Source organism: Pestalotiopsis fici (assembly GCF_000516985.1).
Source record: "Pestalotiopsis fici W106-1 unplaced genomic scaffold PFICI_Scf_6, whole genome shotgun sequence".
NCBI classification, from domain to species: Eukaryota; Fungi; Ascomycota; class Sordariomycetes; order Amphisphaeriales; family Sporocadaceae; genus Pestalotiopsis; species Pestalotiopsis fici.
The window spans coordinates 2,050,570-2,071,460 of NW_006917096.1; the positions used below are offsets into that span (position 1 = coordinate 2,050,570).

The window sequence follows — 20,891 nt, forward strand, 5'->3', positions numbered from 1 at the left end:
CTGGGATAAATTACAAACGAGTGACGCCAGTCTTTGTTGGGCCAGTCTAGAATGCATGAACATGTTGCCTGCTCCAAGTATGTCTGGCAAACCATGTGCAGCTGGACGAGAGTATCCGGGCAAGCATCCAGAGATGGAATGGGTACCAGAAAGGCGATTGCAATTCCTGTCCTCGCCTAGACGAATCGGGATACGTACGTGTGCTTGAAGCTGCATGAGATATAGGCTGACATGATACATCACTCAACCCAACCTAGAGTACCGTTTTACATGTCAATAAAACCCGCTTAATAAGTTCATTGACCTAAACGGGCTGGGCTGGGGATCAATTGAATTTCGAGTCGCATTTTCATATTCCCCAAAAAGTGCTTTTCTTGCGGGCTCCATTGCAATCACGCTACTAAAAAGTACAGTGCCTATGTAGGTAGGGTATGTACATTTTATTTTATTCTTTGGACCCCATTGATGTGCGTGTAAGCGTCATGTACCGAACGATAGGTCCCTCAATTGGTCCCCTGGCCGTCCCGCTGCGGCTTTCGGATCCGAAAGCTAACAGGGGGTTTTGCCTCCACAATCTCCAGACTCGCATGTCACCTCGCCCGTCCAACCATGATTTGGTCCAATCACCTGCCCCTGCCTGAACGCCAATCCTGTCACCCTGCTTGCGAGCCAAGCTTACACATGTCTGCAATCCCGTCACCAACAACTCACAAAGAAAGAACAAAAAATTGTTGAGCTGGCAATCTACACACACAAAACCCTCGGAGACTCAGAAATCCCAGACAGACGAACAGTACATACCGAACAGAGGAGGACAGACATCACGACGATCAACAAATATCGGCTGCTGCTTTCCAATGCTTTCGACCAGTCACACTGATCGACAAACCTCCTCTATCAGATCCTCCCATACCGAATAAGCAAGGCTCCGATCATTATCCTCAAGCAGTAAGGCACTCGTTTCGAAAATGATCTTCTTTTACCATGTGAAGAGGTCTATGGGGAATGGCGTGTCACCAATCTTACAACGGTACCTATGGTGCAAAGACGTCTTGGCCTGATATGATTTCTCATCTTACTGGGACCCTTCTTTTTTTTTCTTTCTCTTTTCCCTCTTTGGAGTATGTGTATCGGTAATAAAAATGGGTGGTGGATGATAGTACTACTACGATTGCCGCGTGGAGCCACTGGTCCGAGTAGCCGGGTCACCATGGACAGATCGTGACCGCCGGGCACGAGCAGTCCTTCCTCGAGAACGGACCGGCGGCGATTCAGCTCTGCCCCGCGTCACCTCTTCCCTGTTGTCTTGTGGCGATGAGGCCCGGGAAGTGGGCGGTCTGCTTCGGCTGAGGCTTCTTCGCACTTTATCTCTGACGCGGCTGGCAGCTCGGCTCGCGGCCCGGTTGAAGTTATTGAAGTTATCCCGGCGACTGACCCGTCCACGATCCTCGGTGTCCTCCGAGGCGGGCACACCCATCTCTTCAAAGGTCTCTGCCGGCTTCGAAGTGGCCGTCTTTGCTGGCTTGGAGGTGGGATCTGCTGCCTTTGGGGTCGGTGGCTTTGTGGAGGCCGGTGATGGCGGCGTCTTTACTATCTGAGATGGGACAATGTTAAAGTGCGCCTCCATCCGACGAGCGAGGATCAACGCTGCTTCAATCTCTGCCTCTGGAGTCTTTTCGCCAGGGAGAGACCGAAGGAGTTTCTCCAAGTCCTTGTATGTGCCCTCGCAACTGCCCCCGGTTGGCTCGGCCACCAACCGTTGTATAATGTTCACGCCTCGCTCGGCGTCTGATTTTTTAATGTCGGGTCTACCCCTGATTAGCATATTTAATGACGCCCAGTCGCGCGGAAGGCCGGACAAGGTCTGGTCTTTGTGAAGTCGATTGTACTTTGCCAGGATCGCGGCAGCCTCGGGGCCGGCATCCTCCTGTTCTGGTTGCTGGGAAACTGCTTCTTGTGTCTTGCGGATTTTTGTCGATTTGCGGACGACGCCATCGCTTGGAGGTTGTGAAGCCTCACGTTTCACAGCCGGACCGAGGGACTTTGCGCGATGACGAATTGCGGTTGACCTTCTGAGGACGTTTCTTCTCAATGCTGTGGTGAGTTAGCTTGGCATTTTCATATGCGGATCAAAGGAGCTATAGATATAGCTCGTTGGTTATATACCTGGCGGACCCATATTCAATAGCGATCTGATCAGAGGTGAGTTGACGTTGTATAGTTGAGAATATTAGTCATCAATGTGAATGCACGCCATGCCAATTTCTTCTACCTGGGCATCTCATTTTATATCTTTGGTTGGATCTAATATGTTCAGATCTGGAAAAGGCATCAACGTTTTGAAGATTTGGGAAAGTGGTCAAAGAAGAGCCTAGAAAGGCGCAGGAAAATCCATACCCATTTTTAGAAGTTGTGAGAACAGTCTCCAGCAATAAAGGAAATCGTTTGACTTGCAATTCTAACAATAATAGGCCATTTCTAAATCATGTTTCAAATATTCCTTTCTTTTCCTCTTTCCCTGGAAGCCACTTGAACCACAGGTTTCATGGTGAAATCGGAGACATGATTATATCCACTCTGCGTCGGGTAAGAGTATTCTATTGATGGTGGTCATTTCTAAAGTTGGTATATCCAATGCCAAGACCTTTTTTTTAACTTCTCTTCAATGCTAAAAATCCAAATATATACAACGCAACAACGTATCTAGTGAGCGGCAGCCTGCAGCTCCTCCTCAACCTGCTTCTTCACAATCTCGCGCACCGCCTTCCAGTCATTGTTGACCTCGGTAACCCTCTTCTCCTTCTGCTCCAGGCCAACAAACTCAGTAGGCAGCACGTTCTCCTCGAAGCTGAAACTAGGCTCGCTCTTCAGAGCCATCTCAACGGCACCGGCGAACTTGGCAGGGTGTGCCGTGGACAGAGAAATGTGCGGCGTCTGGGGAGCCTTCTGAAGCGACCGTGCAGAAGCGGCAACACCAACGGCGGTGTGGGGGTCCAGAACGTAGGAGATCTTGTTGAAGTAAGACTTGATAGTCTCAACGGTCTGAGAGTCGCTAACACGCTCACTGTCGAAGTCGCGCTTGGCGGCTTCGTGGACGTCCTTGTACACGGGGCCAAAACCACCACTGGTCTTGAGCTGCTTCAACCATGATGCAACTTCTTGTCCGGCCTGCTTCTTGTTCCACTCATCGTCCATCTGAGCTGACTCGGCAAATTCATAGGCCAAGAACCACAACAGCCGCTCAAAGTTACTCGAGACCAGGATATCCATGGCGGGACTCAGAGTCTCCTTGGCGCCATCCTCGTGGGCCTTGACGCCGTCCTGGGGCAGGCCACCTTGTGCCTCCGCTCCGTGGGCAGCTTGCTTCTCGTACTTGCCTGTCTTCCAGAACCGATCCAGAATGTCATTCTCGTTTGTGGCAATCACCAGCTTCTCAACGGGGAGACCCATGCGGTGGGCAAAGTAGCCAGCAAGGATGTCACCAAAGTTGCCCGTCGGCACGACATATCTGACCTTGTCGCCAACCTTGAAGTCCGGGTTGGTTTTGGCGAGCGAGAAGTAAGAGTGGTAGTAGTAGACGATCTGAGCGAGAATGCGGGCCCAGTTGATGGAGTTGACAGCACCGAGGTTGAGGGTCGAGTTGATGTCGGGGTCGGCGAAGAGAGCCTTGACAATATCTTGACAGTCGTCAAAGGTGCCCGTGACGGCCAAGTTGTGGACGTTGGCGTCCAGGACAGTGGTCATCTGGGCCTCTTGGATGGGGCTCACACGGCCCTTGGGGTGCAGAATAAAGACAGAGACATCCTTCTTTCCGCGCAGACCGTAGATGGCTGCCGAGCCAGTGTCACCACTCGTGGCTCCGACTACGGAGAGGTGATGCCTGTCTGGATTTCATTATGAGCAAATTGCCCTCTATATCGTTACCTTGTAGCTGGGGTACTTACCGCGGCCGGTCTTGCCCTCGTTTTTCCTCACCAGGAAGTATTCAAAGAGGTTGCCGAGGAACTGCAAGGCGACGTCCTTGAAAGCAAAGGTCGGGCCATGGAACAACTCGAGCAAGTACAGGTTGTCGTGGAGGTGTCGCAAGGGTGTCGTCTCTGGGGCACGGAAAGTCGAGTAGGAGCGGTCGATGATTCCCTTCAGGTCTTCCCGGGGAATCTCAGATGGCGAGATGTAAAGCGAGAGGATCTCGAGGGCCAAGTCGGCAAAGGACAAGTCCTTCCAGCTTTCCCATTGGCTGGCGCTGGGAATCTGCTCTGGGATATACAGGCCGCCATCGTTGGCGAGACCCTTGAGAACAACATCTTCAAAGGAGAACTGCAAAGGTGGAACAATCAGTATGCGCCCGTTTTTGGCGGTGGCTCTCTTAAGGGGTTCGTCGTACGTCGTAGTCGTCTCCTCGGGTACTCAGATACCTCTGAGGAGAGCCAGTGCTCGTTGTGCCATTGGCGACGCCGTTCGACATTTTGGCTGGTGTTTTGTGGCTGTCGCGGGGGGGAGATGAATATGCGACTATGTTGAGGCGTCGTTCACTGATCGATCGATGTACAGTAGGTCAAGTCAACAATGCTCGAAATGGCGGGGTGATGGTATCCAGAAAATTGCAAACAGTCACGACAGATTGGCTGCGAGATCGGTCTTGCACTGGCACCCCGCACTAGGACTGTTAGCGTTAGCATGGCTGCAAAGCCCCTGTCTTAGTGGCAGATGGGGAACCAATCCAACAAGATCCGGGTGCGGTGAACATGAATTTTATTCTTCAGAATCGTAAATATTCGTATCCCAACAGGTATATAATTAGATCATGGACATGAGACTTTAGCTTTTGCCATATACAACCAGCCAGTAAGAGAGAACTCAAAGGTAATCATTCAATAAGTGGTTCCATCTGCACCTCGAAAGGGAAGTTCCAGAATCTCGACTCGCAGGGGTCTCAAGTCCAGGCAATGATACACTCACTCGGTCTGTGCACAAGCCGAAAACCTCATATTATTACTCCATACTCCTCTAAACTCCTTGTTCCGATTCCTGACCTTATCCAATGACTCTTGATCATAGCTCATGATCATCTATATTTGTGCTGTTATGTCCGATATCGTCTTATCAGACATTTTCTGTTTTGTATTCACCTATTGTTGCTTTTGGCAATTGCAAATGGTCATTGACTCGAAACCAGCCTGGCAAAACACCATACGCTACTGATAGTGTGATGCTACTGACATGGATCGCTTCCTGTGGCTCTGGATTTCTGCCCTCTTCTCCGGGTTAATAGTGGGATCATTGGCCACGTCGCCATCGGCACCTGGGTTGGCCATCTAGAGAATGGTTAGCGAGATGGTTCTGGAACGGACGACAACAACAACAACCAGAAGCAGCGTACCTCATATTCCAGAGTCTTGATGAAACGATAAAAGACGACTGCGATCAATGCCCCCAGGATTGGGCCAATCCAATAAATCCAATGTTCTGCCTCGTATTGTCCCGTCACAGCACAAGGACCAAAACTTCTTGCTGGATTTAGACTACCCCCAGTGAACGCTACGCCCACCAGCTCGGCAATGAACAAAGCCAGACCGATGCCGACAGGCGCAATAAACGTGGCCCGGTGCTTCTCTTTGGCCAACATGAAAATGGTAAAGACCAGCTCGGCCGTCAGGATTGCCTCGATAAAGACGCCCTGTACGAGACTGACGCCGTCACTAAGGCTGGTGCGAACACTGAAACTCCCGGGGAACAGGAAGCGGACAATGACGGAGGCGAGCAATGCCCCGAGAATTTGGGCCACAAACAAGCACCCGGCTCGAACTGGCGGGATGGCCTTGACGAGCATCATGGCCAGGGTAACGGCAGGGTTGAATAGACCACCGCTGATTCGAAAGAAGATCCACACATTGACCATGAGGGAGAAGCCAAAACAAATGGAAATGTAAAGCAGCCTGGCAATGTCAAAATTGGAGTCACTGGCCTGTGACCCTAGATTGGCCACTTCGGTACCGGCAAAAGCGAAGAAGAGAAAGAGTGACGTTCCGATGAACTCTCCCGTGCTGGCGACAAAGTGGTTCTTGAGCTCCGAGTTCATCCAGTGCGTCAATGGCAGGCGGAGAACTTCAACCTTTTGCTCGCGACTTAGGCTGCTCCACGTAGGAACGTAACCCATCTCTTCGTCCCGGATGCGCAGTTCGCGCTGGGAAGCTGTCTCATCAACAAAATATGGCTTTGAAAGAGATATCGACGAGTCAGACCCGTCCCAAAGACTGCGGTTACGCCACGCCTGTGGCGGCCGAGTGCCTTCGCGCATCGATCGTTGTCGTCCTGGGAATCTGTCCATGTCGCGGCTGCGCCAGGCGTCCCGGTCTCGCTCGTAGTAGTAGTCCTCATCGTCCCAATCGTCCCGATCATCACTGCGAAGGGGTCTAGTTGAGCGTTGTGACCTTGTAGACCTCAAGGATCGCGCAGACATGGGGCCGTCAAACTCATTTGAGTATCCGGTTTGATATGGTATACTCCTACTGAGTGGTCTCTCTCTGCGATACGCGCCAGCGGAGCTTGCGCTCCGGCTAATACCAATTGGTGGAGGAGTCTGTGTAGGTAATGGACGCGGCAGACCACCAGCTGCCGGCGGAGTTTGTGTAGGCGTTGGACATTGAAGACCTCCAACCGTTGGAGGAGTTAGTGAAGGCATGGGTGGAACATCACCGCCAGGCACCTGAGTGATGAAATCACCCGATCTGTTGCCCGCAGATGTCGGCGATATGTCCGATGATAGTGAGCTATGAGCACGGTGATGGCCTGCCATGGTGTTGCGAATCGAAGTGATCGGACTAGACGCCTTCGTGATGAACAGAGGCAGAACCAGTCAGCTTATGACGGTGGTATAAGTCGTGACACGTACTTTTGAATCTTATTCTAAGATGAGATGGTTTGATTTATATCAACGGTCCGAGGTATGGTGAATGCGTATAGTCTAGAATAGATGAGCTAAGATATAAGCCGCCTTGTAGTATCCTCGGCACTGCCCCAAGCTTCACAGTTGTAGATAATCTATACACTAGAACATTTATTTCTTCAGAAGCTCAAACACATAGTCGATTCCACTAATGAAATTTTCTCTTTCCACTTGCCGGTCCGCCAGTGACATAATCTCCGTCATTATCTGTCGATTGGGGCCAAGAAAGTCCCCAGACTGCCACGGTATAGACCAAACCCTTTTTGCTCAAGTGAGTGGTGTGCGGAATAAGAAACTGGGAATAGAAGACGCTAGTTGAGGAATTTACATATAAGCTGTCTTTTCGGCACCATGGGTACGCGGTCGAAGGGACGACGTGCAAGAAAGCATGTTCCTGGATGCGGGCAGTATACAGAAACCGATGATCTGCACATTCCGGTGCCGGAATAGCGAAGAGCGAGGATCACTCAACACTGAGCATTGAGATCAGATTTCGATATCACCCGCTGCGCAATTCCTATAGGCAAAGAGAATCTATCGGTTCTCTCTTTTCTTGGCAACCGTCCTGAAACACCTAGCCAAGTCTCAAGGTCCTCTCTTTCCAATCAAGCAAGAGATCGGGGAGAATCTGGAGCATATGGCCCGTGCTATTTGGGGAGACGTTAAGTGCCTTCCAACGTTTACCTGGTTCATCGCTGTATGAAACCCGTACCCCCCGGCCCGAATATCGTGAGGCAAGCCCGCAAACATAGCCCCAGGCTACTCAGCGCTAGCGGTCACGATCGTGGTCGCAGATCTAGTAGAGGCGGATCGTGATGAAGTCCGGGGATTCACATTTGGGAAAATTCCGCTTCGAAAATCAGATGTGCAATTATAGGGCCCTTGGTGTGCAGGCGTCACCTATGATAGACTTGGCTTGAGTTAATTGGTGTGGGGGTGGTATCTTGGGAGCCCGGGGACGCTATTGTATACTATAGGCTCCTGACTAGACGGATAGTCCGGTCCCAATAGAGACAGCCTGCTGATGGAAAGGGACAATGGAAGTGAAAAGCAGAAGCCGTTATCTTATTCAACACTTGAAGCTAGCATGTAAAGAGCCCATTGCTACGCAATAAGAGTGAATGAGTCAGAGATTATGAGCCCCCCCTCTAGACTTGGGGCTCATTGCGCGACTCATGGTTCGTATAGAAGAGCAACTAGATCTTCGCAATCGCTGCTGATTACTCCGTCATACGCTAGAGAACAGCACGGGCAAAACCAGGTTGCGTTCCTCCCGCCAGGATCATCCACGTTTATTGTGCGTGTACGGCGCATTGCAGGCAAGAATGCTTGTATAAGAACTTTCTAGAATGATAGGGACGCGCATCAGAAATTTCATTTTATCCGGAATCCGAACACACAATTGATCTCCCTACACCATTTGTACGGCTTTTCAAAAGGTGCTGTTCAATACGGCAATTACTGACAGGTCGATGAGGCGATGATCTATGACATTAAACATAGCAGGCTGTCCTTCACTACGTGCATGAACGGTCTGCTCTGTACAAATGTACAGCCACTGCTAGACACGGTCTACTTGTCAAGTAGACAAGTCGCCCTATCGGAGTACATGACAGTACGGTCTGCACTCACAGTTCCAAGGCGTAATTCTTGGGAACTCGCAGCAGATACCAGCGCTACCGGCAGTTGACTGTTCATGGACTAACAATTAGTGTTACTTGTAAAAATGACAGCGCAGCTTCAAACAGATTACCTTCAGTGACTAAACGAAAAGATCGTGATACCAAGTGGGATTAATATTCTAGATAGATGTTTGGGAACTAAGTGAATGCTTTATGGCTCAGCCACGTAGTAAGGCTAAGTATCACTCCATCGATTGTTGTATGTGCCGTGCCTTGACCGGCCTCTCAAATTTCCCATAGATTTGCGGGTAAAAAGTGCCACCGATTTCGTTTCCGAACCGACCTGACGAGCATGATGAGCTGCCACTTGATTATAGAGGGAATGGAGCTGTCCGAGGTCCGCGCCTTGCCATCCAAAGATTTTCTGGGTTCGAAATAGCGACGTTGCGATCCAGTAGGCATCGTCCAGTTCCGGTACTATTTCATCGTTAGGTCCAAACCGCACGAGTCCTCCTGGACTTGTATCGCATATGTTATTCGTAACGCACCGTTCGTGATCTGAAAATATTTGCCAGCATCGTCTCTCATTTTGGATATGAAGCGATTGATGTCCGTTGGCGTTCCAAACTTCAACTCGAAAATGTGACCCCACTGCCAAAGTAGTATCTCATTCATCGCAATGCCAATACAATGCCGGTCGTTGGTAGAATCAAGACTGATCTCGCCAGTCTCCAGGCCATTCTCGCGAACACGTCTAACCCACAAGGCAATAGGCTTGTCGTCGGTGTTCGTGACCATGATTTCCCATTCAGCGCATCTGCCGAGGCCATGTTTACCAAGTCGCGTGTATACATATACGGCCTTGGCTTTTTCCGCAGTTATGTCCCAGTTGGCGTAGGTTGTAGGCATTGTGTGAATAATTTCAGTCATGAGGAGGGGGATTGGCGTGCTAAGAAATGTGCTACCTATGAGTTTTGTGGCCAAAATGAGGCGACTATGAATTTTTGAGTGAAATTAGTCCAGGCGGCCAAGCTCACTGCCTCAATAAATAGTTCCGGTCCATGGAAGCCAGAGAAATGAGTGAATATGCGAAAGTGATGCGCATTATAATGGGTGTACCATTCACTTCAGCCATAGTAGGATGTGTATGTTGCATCACTTGATGGTAATCCTTTGCAGCACCGTGATACATCCAGAGTCATCTCATCATCATCATCAAAATCATGAATTTGTGTATCATAGCCAGGCGTCTCGCCTGTGGATGTATACTTTGACGATTCATCATTGTAGTTTGGCGAGTTTCGTCGACTTCGAGTTTTTCACGCTTTTGTCGGGGTCCTCTTTGTACATGACATTCACACCATGTCGGTTGCTTTTTGTGATTCTTGTCCGCTCTGAGTTGCTCTATCATGGCTGCTTTGGAAGGCATGTTTGATATAGTTCGTTGCCCTAAGGTTTTGAGTAAAACAATATCGATGTATTGCAGTATCGCTTTCGTATTTGAGCAGGTCTAGAAATATCCTAAAGCTCAGACCCAAATAGACAGATTTTGCCAGCAACGAATTGGTATAGATTGAGTTTCCTAGTTAGAGATTGCACTACCAGCTTGTGTGGTGAGAGACAAGTCAGACAATTGAATCATCTCGCAACTTCTACGAGAGCACAACTTGATGCAGTCTCAATGTACGAAAGATTTCTTTTGCACAGAAACCAAGTGTGAGTGTTCTCTAGGGTCTGTAACGATTAAACTTGCCAACTGAGCCATCTAGCTTCATAACTGTGAATTTAAGTCGTTCGTGATCAGTGATTGCTGTCCCGATGAATGAACCATGGTTTGGATGCATGTTCCTGGTCTGACGGGCCCCCAGCCGCCAATGTTGAGGTTGACAGAGAGGAGAGGATCAGCGTCCAACATTCTTCCTAAACTCTAAGAATAGCATATACAATGGAAAGTCTTTTGTTTTGTGTTTCCAAATGGAGAACATTATGTTTGAATGACGTTCATGTGGAATTGGAATCACGATTGCGCTGCTTTCAACCATTTGCTTCTATTATTTGTTTTCTAAAATATCTTTAAGGTTGATCTGGCCACTACCTCGGGCAAGCGGCTGTGCCTGGTCCGCAGACTCCTTCCAGCCGATCATGTAAATCATTCTGAATGTGGCCGGAATTGTGCCGTCCTCGTTGCCATGCAGCTCACGATAGATGGCATCGGCAGCTAACAAGACATCTCGCCCTATAGGACCCATCTCACGCCCGAGAACAGCATTGCCCTCGCCCATTGCTTGCAGATCCTGCATCAGGGCAAAGATGTCGGGAAAATCAACGATAATATCGTCGACATCCACGCCGACCATCTTGAAGCCGACGCGTTGCAGTAGACCACCAACGTCGCGCACGTCTGCTAGAGGACTGACATGGGGCCCGATTCCGCCACGTCGCTCTTGCTCTGCGAGTTGCAACGATGTGCGCAGCTCAAACAGAGTATCTCCGCCAAGCATGGCACCCATAAATGCACAGTCGGGCTTGAGGACGTTGTTCATTTGCGCGAGGAGCCCCACGAGATCATTGATCCAGTGCAGACTCATGGAGCTGAGCACTAGATCGAAGGAGTTGGGCTCGAATGGCAGTGTCTCCTCGTCTTGTAAAATCTCCCTCGTCATGTTGATTTCCTTGTTGAAGTCCAGCTCGGCATCCCGGAAGAGGAGCGACTCGGAAGACTCGGCGGCCGTGAGATGGCCCACCCGGGAGACCAAGGGCGTCGACTCGGGCATGTTGGGGTCCTGTTCCAGATCAGGGGCGACGAGCGCACGAGCAATGTTGCACGAGTTTGCGCCAACGTCGAGAACCTTTGGATAGTTGCGCTTGATATCGAGAAGCCGCTCGCAGAGGCGCCTGGCCACCTCGTCCTTGAGGTAGTCGGCCGTGCGGCTCTGCTCGAGGTTGGAGGCGGCGCGCTCCTTTTGCAGCCATTTCGTGCGACGGTTAAAGACTTGGTGGATGGGAGCCCCCGCGGACGTGAAGGCGTAGGATCTCCGGGTCCATGACGGCACGGCGCAAGATGGCGAGACGACCGTAGAGGGTCGAGGGCTAGTCGGTGCCTTACATGCTCGGACAAGAGACGCGGCCGGTCTCCGAAAAGTACAGTTCATCCTCCCAGATCAATTGGTCGCTGCTTCACATTCTGGGGGAAAAGCTGGGGAAGGGTTCGAATGGGGCTCGCGGGGGTATTTTTTTTTCCCTCCTGCCGAGCTCCAGGCGCGTCAAAGTCGTGACGTTCGCAAAAGCTTGAGCAATCGACATGCACAAGAGCTTAAAGCTTCGATCCTTGTAAGAAGACTTGGCAGATTTGGGTGGTGGAGATGATCTAGAATAGAAACGGACTAGCGTGATTGTGAGTGTGCATATGTGATTGACAGGTCAAGCGGGTTAGGTACGAGTAGTAGTGTATATGTCGGGGACTGCTCTATGAGGAAGGACGACGTATCACACACACGTGGTTTGCGGAAGCGCTGGAAGGAGGACTCTTTGCTAACCGCTGAGATGTCATCAGGCCCAAGATGCAGCGTCGTGTCCCGTTAATGATTGCAGATGGTGGCCGGGTTCTGGGGAGTTTCACTGCACTCTGGGGTACTCAACTGTTGCCGCCAGACGGCCAAGCAATACATTTTACTTTATTTTAGGTACATATGGCGCCAGTGGACCGGGGGAGGGGAGGCAGGCAAGCGCGCTGCCGAGCCGTGAGACCTTGGGCGCCTCCCCACCTTAATGATTTCTACAGCCAAATTCAGAGTTCTTTTCCTACAAGAAAGCTTTCTGCAATTGGGCTGGTGATGTTTAATTGTGCGATCACATTTGCATTGTGCCGTTTTCGATTCAGTAACTCTTAGGATACTCGTGTGCAACAAAAAAACACGTTGAACGGGCGAATACTGATCTACGGACCTTCTGACGCTGCCCCTACCTTGCCCATCCATCCCCTCGCCCTCCTCCTGAGCCGGCAGCGGTTGATTGCATTCTAAAGGAGCCCACCTAATAAGGGTGCCCACCGACCTTCTACACCACTGCTCCGCAGTCCCGATCATGTCGGATTGACCCAATATCACGACGACAGCCGCAACTTGAGCGTGCTTCTTCTCCCGAATTTTCATTCTCCTGTTCTCCCGACTTCTCCGGTATCGAGCATAATCGAATTTCGAACCCGTGCGCCTCCCACCAACGGCGCTTGGAAGTGTGGCGCGAGATTCTGAAGCATTAGAAATAGGGGTGGGAAGCATCTGTACAACACCATGGCATCGTCAGCAGCAGCCGGCTTCCTCGGCCGGTCGAGCAACAACAATGCGAACATGCGCGGCTTGGTCCAATTTATAGCAGATCTACGAAATGCACGAGCGCGCGAGCTGGAAGAGAAACGAATCAACAAGGAGCTGGCAAACATCAGGTGAGTCGAACAAAGGACTGAGACTATGCATTTCCTGCCCCTTTAGCGCGAGCGCGCGCATGAGCAACAGAATGTACTGACTGGATATACCTGCCTATAGACAAAAATTCAAAGGTACAACAAGCCTCGAAGAACCGTACCGGTTTCTCCTAGAACAAGCTTTGGGCACAGGTCTGACATGGGTATTACAGATGGCAATTTGAGCGGCTACCACAAAAAGAAATATGTCTGCAAGGTAAATTGGAAATAGTCTGGCGATAGGTTGCGACTAGATGCTGACGACAAAGCGCAGCTGTTATACATATACATCCTTGGCTGGAACGTCGATTTTGGGCACCTCGAAGCCGTCAACCTGATCTCGGCCAACAAGTACTCCGAAAAGCAGATTGGCTATCTGGCCGTCACCTTATTCCTCCACGAGAAACACGAACTCCTACATTTGGTGGTCAACAGCATTCGCAAGGACCTACTTGATCACAATGAGCTCTTCAACTGCTTGGCCCTCCACGCGATCGCAAACGTCGGCGGTAGAGAAATGGGAGAGGCCCTTAGCGGAGATGTCCACAGGCTTTTGATCTCGCCGTAAGTGCACTGGTTCGTGATGCTCCTGCGGTTCCTTTGGCTAACCAAATCCCGCTCTTAGGACATCAAAAGCGTTCGTCAAGAAGAAGGCTGCCCTGACTCTTCTTCGCCTCTACCGAAAATACCCAGATATCGTCCAGCCGCAATGGGCAGAACGCATAGTATCCCTGATGGATGACCAGGACCTTGGTGTCGCTCTTTCTGTCACTTCTCTGGTGATGGCTGTGGCACAAGACGACCCTGACGCATACAAGGGTGCATACGTAAAAGCGGCTTCGAGACTCAAGCGCATCCTCATCGATGGCGACTACGCTGCAGACTATCTGTACTACAAGGTGCCGTGTCCTTGGATACAAGTCAAGCTGCTGCGGTTGCTTCAGTACTTTCCTCCGTCCGGTAGGTCGACCTACTCAAGTCAATGCGAAGATATATGAGCTGACAACTTGACAGAGGATAGCCACGTTCGGGACATGATTCGCGATTCCTTGCAGAAGATCTTGAATATTGCAATGGAGTCGAATAAGAACGTGCAACAAAACAACGCCCAAAACGCAGTACTCTTTGAAGCCATTGATCTCATCATCCATCTCGACACGGAACATGCGCTGATGCGTCAGATTTCATCACGCCTCGGCCGCTTCATCACTTCCCGAGAGACGAATGTGCGATACCTTGGTCTGGAGGCCATGACGCATTTGGCAGCACGTGCCGAGAATCTCGACCCCATCAAACAGCATCAGGACGTGATCCTTGGATCTTTGAAGGACCGCGACATCAGTGTCCGAAGGAAAGGTCTTGATCTACTGTACAGTATGTGCGACTCGACCAACTCTGGACCAATCGTTTCCGAACTCCTCCACTATCTCCAGAACGCCGACTTTGCAATTCGGGAAGAGATGGCTCTTAAGATTGCTATCTTGACCGAGAAGTACGCCACCGATATCCAATGGTATATCAACGTGTCTCTGCGTCTCGTCGCTGTGGCTGGAGACCATTTGAGTGATGAGGTCTGGCAACGTGTGATTCAAATTGTGACAAACAATGAGGAGCTGCAGGTCTATGCCGCTCAAAATACTCTGCAGCACGTCAAGCAGGACCACTGCCACGAGACCTTGGTCAAGATTGGAGCTTACGTCCTCGGAGAGTTTGGTCACTTGATTGCCGAAGAGCCCGGATGCAGCCCGATAGAGCAGTTCCTTGCACTTCAGAGCAAGCTGCCGGCCTGCTCTTCAAGTACTCGCGCCATGATTCTCTCGTCCTTTGTCAAGTTTGTCAACTTGTTTCCAGAGATCAAGCCTCAGCTTCTGCATGTGTTCGAGATTTACAGTCACACCCTGGACTCTGAATTGCAGCAAAGAGCGTGCGAGTATCTGACCATGGCAAGCCTCCCCACCGACGACTTGCTCCGGACAGTATGCGACGAAATGCCGGCTTTCCCCGAGCGACAGTCTGCCCTCCTTTCGAGACTACACCAGAAGCATGCCAACACGAGCGACAAGCGGACATGGGTTGTTGGTGGTAAAGATGCCAACGCTGATACATCCGAGCTCAACATGGCAAAGAACGGCGGTCTCAAGAGAACCTTCAGCTCCAATGAGCCGAATAGGAATGGGGCTGCCAATGGTACGAACGGAACCAATGGTCATGCAAGCAATGATCTTATGGGCTTGGATCTGAGCGCCGGCCCGAACGAGCAAAAACTGCTCAAGGCACCAAACCTGGCAAGTGCTGCACATCTCTCGCCTGGCTGGGAACAGGGCTACTACAAATTGCTGCTAAAGGCAGATGGAATTCTCTTTGAAGATGGCCAGATTCAGATTGGTGTCAGGTCAGAATACAGGGGTCAAGTTGCCTGTTTGATCCTCTACTTCACCAACAAGACACCCGCGCCAGTCACATCCTTCACAACGACTCTAGACTTGGACGAGAGCGAAAAGGAGAAATTGACGTGGGACGTGAAGAACATGCCAGAGAGTCAGATTGGGTCTGGTCAACAGGCTAGGGAGGTCATCATGTTTGAGTGCAAGAGGGTCTTTGAGAAGCCGCCTACGATCAGAATCAGCTACCTGGCCGGTGCGCTGCAGGCCTTGACACTGAAGCTCCCCCTTACTGCTCACAAGTTCATGGATCCTGCTGAGTTGTCGTCGGAAGATTTCTTCAAGCGCTGGAAGCAAATTGGTGGCGCGCCCCGCGAGGCCCAGCAAATTTTTGGTATTGTCGCCGGCAAGGAGTCGACCCGTGAGATCCACGACACTTTTATCCGCAAGACGGTCCAAGGTTTCCGATGGGGTGTCTTGGACAGTGTGGATCCAAACACGAAGAACTTTGTGGGCGCAAGTGTCATGCACACGAGTGAGGGTGGCAAGTTTGGATGTCTGCTGCGGCTTGAGCCAAACTACGCATCTCAGGTAAGTTATCACAACATATATCTGCTTGGAAAGATGGAGAATACTGACATGATTCCGCAGATGATTCGACTCACAATCAGGGCAACAGACGAAACTGTTCCACCAGTACTGCTGAAGCTGGTGCAAGACAGGTTAGCGCTTGGAATCTCAAAGAAAAAGCCGTTGGTAGAAGCTCCATCAAGGAGGGAGATTTCCGATGCTTTTAGCAACGTCATGGTTTCGTAAATGAGGTATAGGGGAGAGAGATGAGCTTGTGCAGAGTGGCAGAGAAGAGTAGGTAATCAATAGGCGACGCAAAAAAAACTTTGTCCTTATTTTTCTTGGGACATTGTCAACGATTGCTTTTTTTGTGTGGAATAAAAAATGCATCACAGGCGTGGCCGAGCACAAATGGTGGCGTTTCGCGGGATATCAAAGGCACCATAGCAAGACTTGAGCACGTACGTAGCTTTTATGCACGTTTACATAGGTTGATGATACTGTTAATACCGTCGACAAATTGATCCTGTAAACATGAGCCAGGACAAGGCAAGAGAAAATGTGGAAATGTTTGACAATCCTGTTCACCAGCCAGACGTGAGACCTGCCATTGTCACAATTTTCTACTTTTGCATAGTTTGAGTTGATCATGCGGCAACTATCATCTGAATATTGACGATTATCATCTTGCTTTTCACACAATAGTATTCATATTCAGCCTAGCACCTTGTGTTGTCGTGTGAATGAATGAATAGTAGTTTGAAAAAAATTCCATCAACCTCCCACAAAGAGATCAAGGTGTATGTAGATAATACCAAGTACAAATAGATGTGCAAACGAGCAGCTACCGAGGTCTGACCTGAAAAAACATTTGTCGAAGCTCGCCAATAATCATCTCGCTGAATTCCCCCAAGTCAACAACGTTGATACAAACGACGGGAGCAACAAGAGGCCGTTGTCTCGCCAGTGCCGCCGCATGTTCGTACCTCCAAAATTTCAACACTCTTTCATTTTTTGAGCTCTTCTTTATTGCTAGATTCGTTCCTTCTTTTTTTCAACACGGCGAGTCTTTCTTTACACAGCTCGTTTCTTTCCATCACAAGGAACAAAAACACTCGACGGAAGCGACTACGTATGTGCATCTGACGCACCATTGACAAGATGCACGACGGTGTTCATCCGACCGGCTTCCTCGACAAGCGCTCGCGCCGCGCTTGGAATGGCCTTCTCGTCATCATTGGCATCATCTTTGTGACCTTGCTTGGTAAGAATGATCACGATCAGAACACCCTCTGCCTCTAGCTTCTGCTGTTCTTTTTGGCGAGCAAAACTGACGACCATCTCCTGACGCAGTCATGGCCGGCGCAATGGTCCATGAGATCATCGAATTCCAGGAAAAGACTCCCGAGGATATCAACAACCAGGAACAAGCCAACACCTGGATGATTTACAAGCGAGCTGCCGCTGCCGTCGACGATGGCCATCATCCCAACGCCGTCCTCACGCTGGTCCCGACCCTTGAGACCGTCGACTCGACCCCTGGACATGAAACCAACGCCATGTCGGTCATGATTGAAACCCTCATCACCATTGTCACCCAGACTGTTTATCCCAACTCCCATACCTCTACCACCCCGACTCCCAAGCACCCCTTCGGCTCGACCTCGGATGCTGCTTCGAGCACCACTGGGTCCCCCAAGGAGCATCCGTCCGAGGCTACCGCTGCCACTTCAGGCACTATTTCGACTGATGCCGTGGTCAAGACTGGTCTGATGTGGTGCGCAGACGGGCAGCGCCTCAATGACGTCTACACGCCCTGCACCTATGTCTACACGGAGCCTCCGTCTCCCAACGGCCAGGCCCAGGCCACCGGCGCCGCCATGCAGAGCACTCCCGTCGCCTCCTCTGCTGCCGGGCGCAAGCGTCCCTTGAGCTTGGTGCGGATCTGTCTGGACATCGCTCAATGGTCTATTGACAATTTCCCCGGATGGCATCCCGCCATTGACCACTATGCCAGCACCCACTCCCCGCATATCAATACCTTTGAAGACAAGCTCCGAAAGGCATTCAACAGACGTGTACGTCAAGACTCTCAGTACCGGCAGGCCGAAGCCAAAATGCAGCACTGCGTCGTCGCGGCCATGAAGATATGGACGGAGGCTGCCGTGCACAGCGCCAAGCTGCCGATCAAGGGCGATACCTCTGCCTGCGATGAAGAATTGAAGATCGAGATGGCTGCCCTCGAAGAGCAGATCCTCGAGTTGAACCGCCAGCTGGATACGTCCAAAGACGATCTCGACAAGTGCCAGAGAGCCTTTCCCCACCACGAGGGTACCAATATTCTACTCATATAAGAGTCACTTCTTTGTGAGCCCCGACTTTCTTGTCCGAGAGCACATCATGTGAGAAACTCTCCCGAGATTGTATACATGTTTGTATGCACGATGGGTCGCAGTACAACCTTTGGTTGGGGATTTGGTGGCAATGCTTTGGTTTGAGGAAGTGATTAAAAACTCCACTTTCCTATGAAGAAATGTAAATAAAGAGTCTCAGGCTACTTGATGCCTGTTCCTGAAAAACAGGCATTGGACTTTCTGTCTCTCTGCCCCACCAGCCTTTTCTACGAAAATGGATATCCCAATATACAGTTCGGTTGATGGAGAAATCATTCTTCACTTCGTGCAATCGTGATTCTCGAATGTAGACAAATGTCCTTGGTGTAACGAATTTTCTTCGGCTTTGAAGATATCTCAAGACTGGCCAGATGCCTTGATTATGTTGCACTTTGACTAATTATTCAAGACTAACTAAAGTAAATAGGTAGTCATGCACTGATTGATTATCGTACCATAATATTATTTCATCCCTCTTTCACGAAATGATGTCGACTAAAAGGCTAAACAACTTTTGTCTTGAAAACTTTTGATCTGCGTCATACTTGATGCAAGTCTGCTATTCAACCGGCGTGGACCCAATGCTTCCAATGTCCAATGCAATATCAACATCCAACGCCAACAGTATCGTAATCACCGCATATCCCTACCAAGGATCAAATCAGAACTCACAACCAACCAAACTAAAATCTCTCATCTCCTCGAATCCCAGCCAGTCTGGTTTTCCAGGTCCATTCTGGCATGATTAGACTACACTCTCATACACCCGTCCATGACCAAAAGATGGCTCTGTCCCTTACCAATATACGTTCGACGCTTGAGGATAGAAGGGGCCGTTGTTATACGAGCAAGCATGAAACGACGAAGACGAGCAGCCTTCAGTGCATGCACCAGATGTCTCGTCCACATCCGTCAGGTGGACAGACGGGATCGGGTATGTCGACATTGCCCAGCCCACTTGCGCCCATGGCTCTGTCACTGTCGACGCCGATTCAAAGCCCGAGTCGGTATCTTGAGTCTTGCCAGACTCCTCCGGTGTCTGTGGCTGTGGCTGTGGCTGTGGCTGTGGTTGCGTCGGAGGCACCAGCTGGGGAAGGGTACCGTCGTCGCCGCTCGAGCGGTCGTTGCACGGCGTGTCGCAAGTGCACGCCTTTTCCGGGTCGTGATTTGGACAGGTTTCGTCTCTCCGATGTTTCACTAGAATCTGCAGTGGGATCAAGATGGCAAAGATTAGGGAGACGTAGAGGTCTGTTGTGCCCCAAATGACGAATTGGTAAGACGTGACTGTGAAAAGAGATCATGTGTCAGCCTTTTCAACTTCTAAACGTGACTTTGGTGGGTGGATGTATAGATTAGACCATCACTTACAAGTCATGTCGCACCAATTGGGCCATTCCATGATCTCCAAGAAGGCAACAAGGCTAAAGACTAGGCTATTGCGTAGTGATTCGAATTAGTATACGACACACGTTCGGGTGAGGCGCAAATCTCAAAACTTACCAGCCGAACCACACCAGGAGACTTGAATGAAAAATAGCCCAGGATCCATTCTTCAAGTACTCGCTCATATGAGTCAGAGGCAGCAACAGAGCAAGACCATAAGACATGTTCTTCCAGAACAGCGTGGTAATGTAGATGCCGTTCTCAACCGAGGCGCAACGCTGTAGATTCGCGACAGTGGTACCCGGGAATTCTCCCGTGAGGCTGAAAAGTTGCATGCCGAACCACAAGATGCTGAAGGAAATGCAGGTCCAACCAAGGGCGGAATTGATGCTCCGGTCATAGAGGCGAAACATGGCGTGCATCGAAATCATCTGGACGAAGAAGCTATCAACGGCCCAGGCGGTCGACCAGAGCACCAAGGATTTGAAAAAAGCAAATTGATCCTTTCCGACGGGTGAGGATGAATGGGTTCCTAGGCCCTTTTCGACAAGATCTGTGTTCATTCCGACAAGTAAGCATCTGAAATACTCCGTGTTTGGTGTGTGAATGATGAATATATACCGAAATAGAGCCAGGATTGTCCCACGACACATCCTGCCCAGACACTGAATGGAAGTATCAGGTTCATTAGACAAGAGGACCTGCGGACACGCCACTCGGCGAAGAATCGCATGATCACGGCAACAAAGGAGACAGAAAGCAAAGAGATGAGGGTGTATAGGGGTGCATCCCTGCGAGCTCTCATCTCGCTTCCATCGAAGAACATGGTGTTTTCCATTGTTTCTACAAAGGCAAAAAGGCAGTTTACGCTAGCAGGTGTGTGAGAAGAGTGAAAGGATGGGAAATGGGACACCAAAGAGGCAGCTCAATAATGCCTGTGCCAGAGTCTTATATAGAAAAAGGGAATACCTTGCTAGACGCCCCGTGATTTACCCTCGGGTCCCTAAATGCAGTCTTCGGGCCAGAGCAATGCAGGAACAAAAAGTCAAACACTAGCCTCTGTCAAGGTGCGAATTCGGGATATCGTGCCACAACCTAATTATCAGTCATGTAAAAGGAGTCACTGGCCCCGGGTGG

General features: G+C 50.3%; 8 protein-coding genes across 8 annotated transcripts; 2 read left to right on the forward strand and 6 right to left on the reverse strand.

Annotated features, from left to right (window-relative positions):
• Positions 1-1,165: 1,165 nt before the first annotated feature.
• Positions 1,166-2,179, reverse strand: PFICI_09090 (uncharacterized protein; the record flags this gene model as incomplete). Its single annotated transcript, XM_007837671.1, has 2 exons — positions 1,166-2,094; positions 2,167-2,179. 2 exons carry the CDS (start codon positions 2,177-2,179, stop codon positions 1,166-1,168), a joined length of 942 nt encoding a protein of 313 aa, XP_007835862.1.
• Positions 2,180-2,703: 524 nt separating this feature from the next.
• Positions 2,704-4,465, reverse strand: PFICI_09091 (Threonine synthase; the record flags this gene model as incomplete). Its single annotated transcript, XM_007837672.1, has 3 exons — positions 2,704-3,884; positions 3,945-4,317; positions 4,385-4,465. The coding sequence occupies 3 exons, from the start codon at positions 4,463-4,465 to the stop codon at positions 2,704-2,706; spliced, it is 1,635 nt and encodes a 544-aa protein (XP_007835863.1).
• Positions 4,466-5,195: 730 nt separating this feature from the next.
• On the reverse strand, positions 5,196-6,796 carry PFICI_09092 (uncharacterized protein; the record flags this gene model as incomplete). Its single annotated transcript, XM_007837673.1, has 2 exons — positions 5,196-5,315; positions 5,381-6,796. 2 exons carry the CDS (start codon positions 6,794-6,796, stop codon positions 5,196-5,198), a joined length of 1,536 nt encoding a protein of 511 aa, XP_007835864.1.
• Positions 6,797-8,803: 2,007 nt separating this feature from the next.
• Positions 8,804-9,477, reverse strand: PFICI_09093 (uncharacterized protein; the record flags this gene model as incomplete). Its single annotated transcript, XM_007837674.1, has 2 exons — positions 8,804-9,045; positions 9,117-9,477. The coding sequence occupies 2 exons, from the start codon at positions 9,475-9,477 to the stop codon at positions 8,804-8,806; spliced, it is 603 nt and encodes a 200-aa protein (XP_007835865.1).
• Positions 9,478-10,619: 1,142 nt separating this feature from the next.
• On the reverse strand, positions 10,620-11,720 carry PFICI_09094 (uncharacterized protein; the record flags this gene model as incomplete). Its single annotated transcript, XM_007837675.1, has 1 exon — positions 10,620-11,720. The coding sequence occupies one exon, from the start codon at positions 11,718-11,720 to the stop codon at positions 10,620-10,622; it is 1,101 nt and encodes a 366-aa protein (XP_007835866.1).
• A 1,137-nt stretch (positions 11,721-12,857) lies between these two features.
• Positions 12,858-16,224, forward strand: PFICI_09095 (uncharacterized protein; the record flags this gene model as incomplete). Its single annotated transcript, XM_007837676.1, has 6 exons — positions 12,858-13,009; positions 13,181-13,244; positions 13,302-13,591; positions 13,653-13,987; positions 14,042-15,999; positions 16,060-16,224. The coding sequence occupies 6 exons, from the start codon at positions 12,858-12,860 to the stop codon at positions 16,222-16,224; spliced, it is 2,964 nt and encodes a 987-aa protein (XP_007835867.1).
• Positions 16,225-17,139: 915 nt separating this feature from the next.
• Positions 17,140-18,332, forward strand: PFICI_09096 (uncharacterized protein; the record flags this gene model as incomplete). Its single annotated transcript, XM_007837677.1, has 2 exons — positions 17,140-17,242; positions 17,332-18,332. The coding sequence occupies 2 exons, from the start codon at positions 17,140-17,142 to the stop codon at positions 18,330-18,332; spliced, it is 1,104 nt and encodes a 367-aa protein (XP_007835868.1).
• Positions 18,333-19,167: 835 nt separating this feature from the next.
• Positions 19,168-20,317, reverse strand: PFICI_09097 (uncharacterized protein; the record flags this gene model as incomplete). The annotated part of the gene is made up of 3 exons (XM_007837678.1): positions 19,168-19,655; positions 19,740-19,804; positions 19,872-20,317. 3 exons carry the CDS (start codon positions 20,315-20,317, stop codon positions 19,168-19,170), a joined length of 999 nt encoding a protein of 332 aa, XP_007835869.1.
• Between the last annotated feature and the right edge of the window lie 574 nt (positions 20,318-20,891).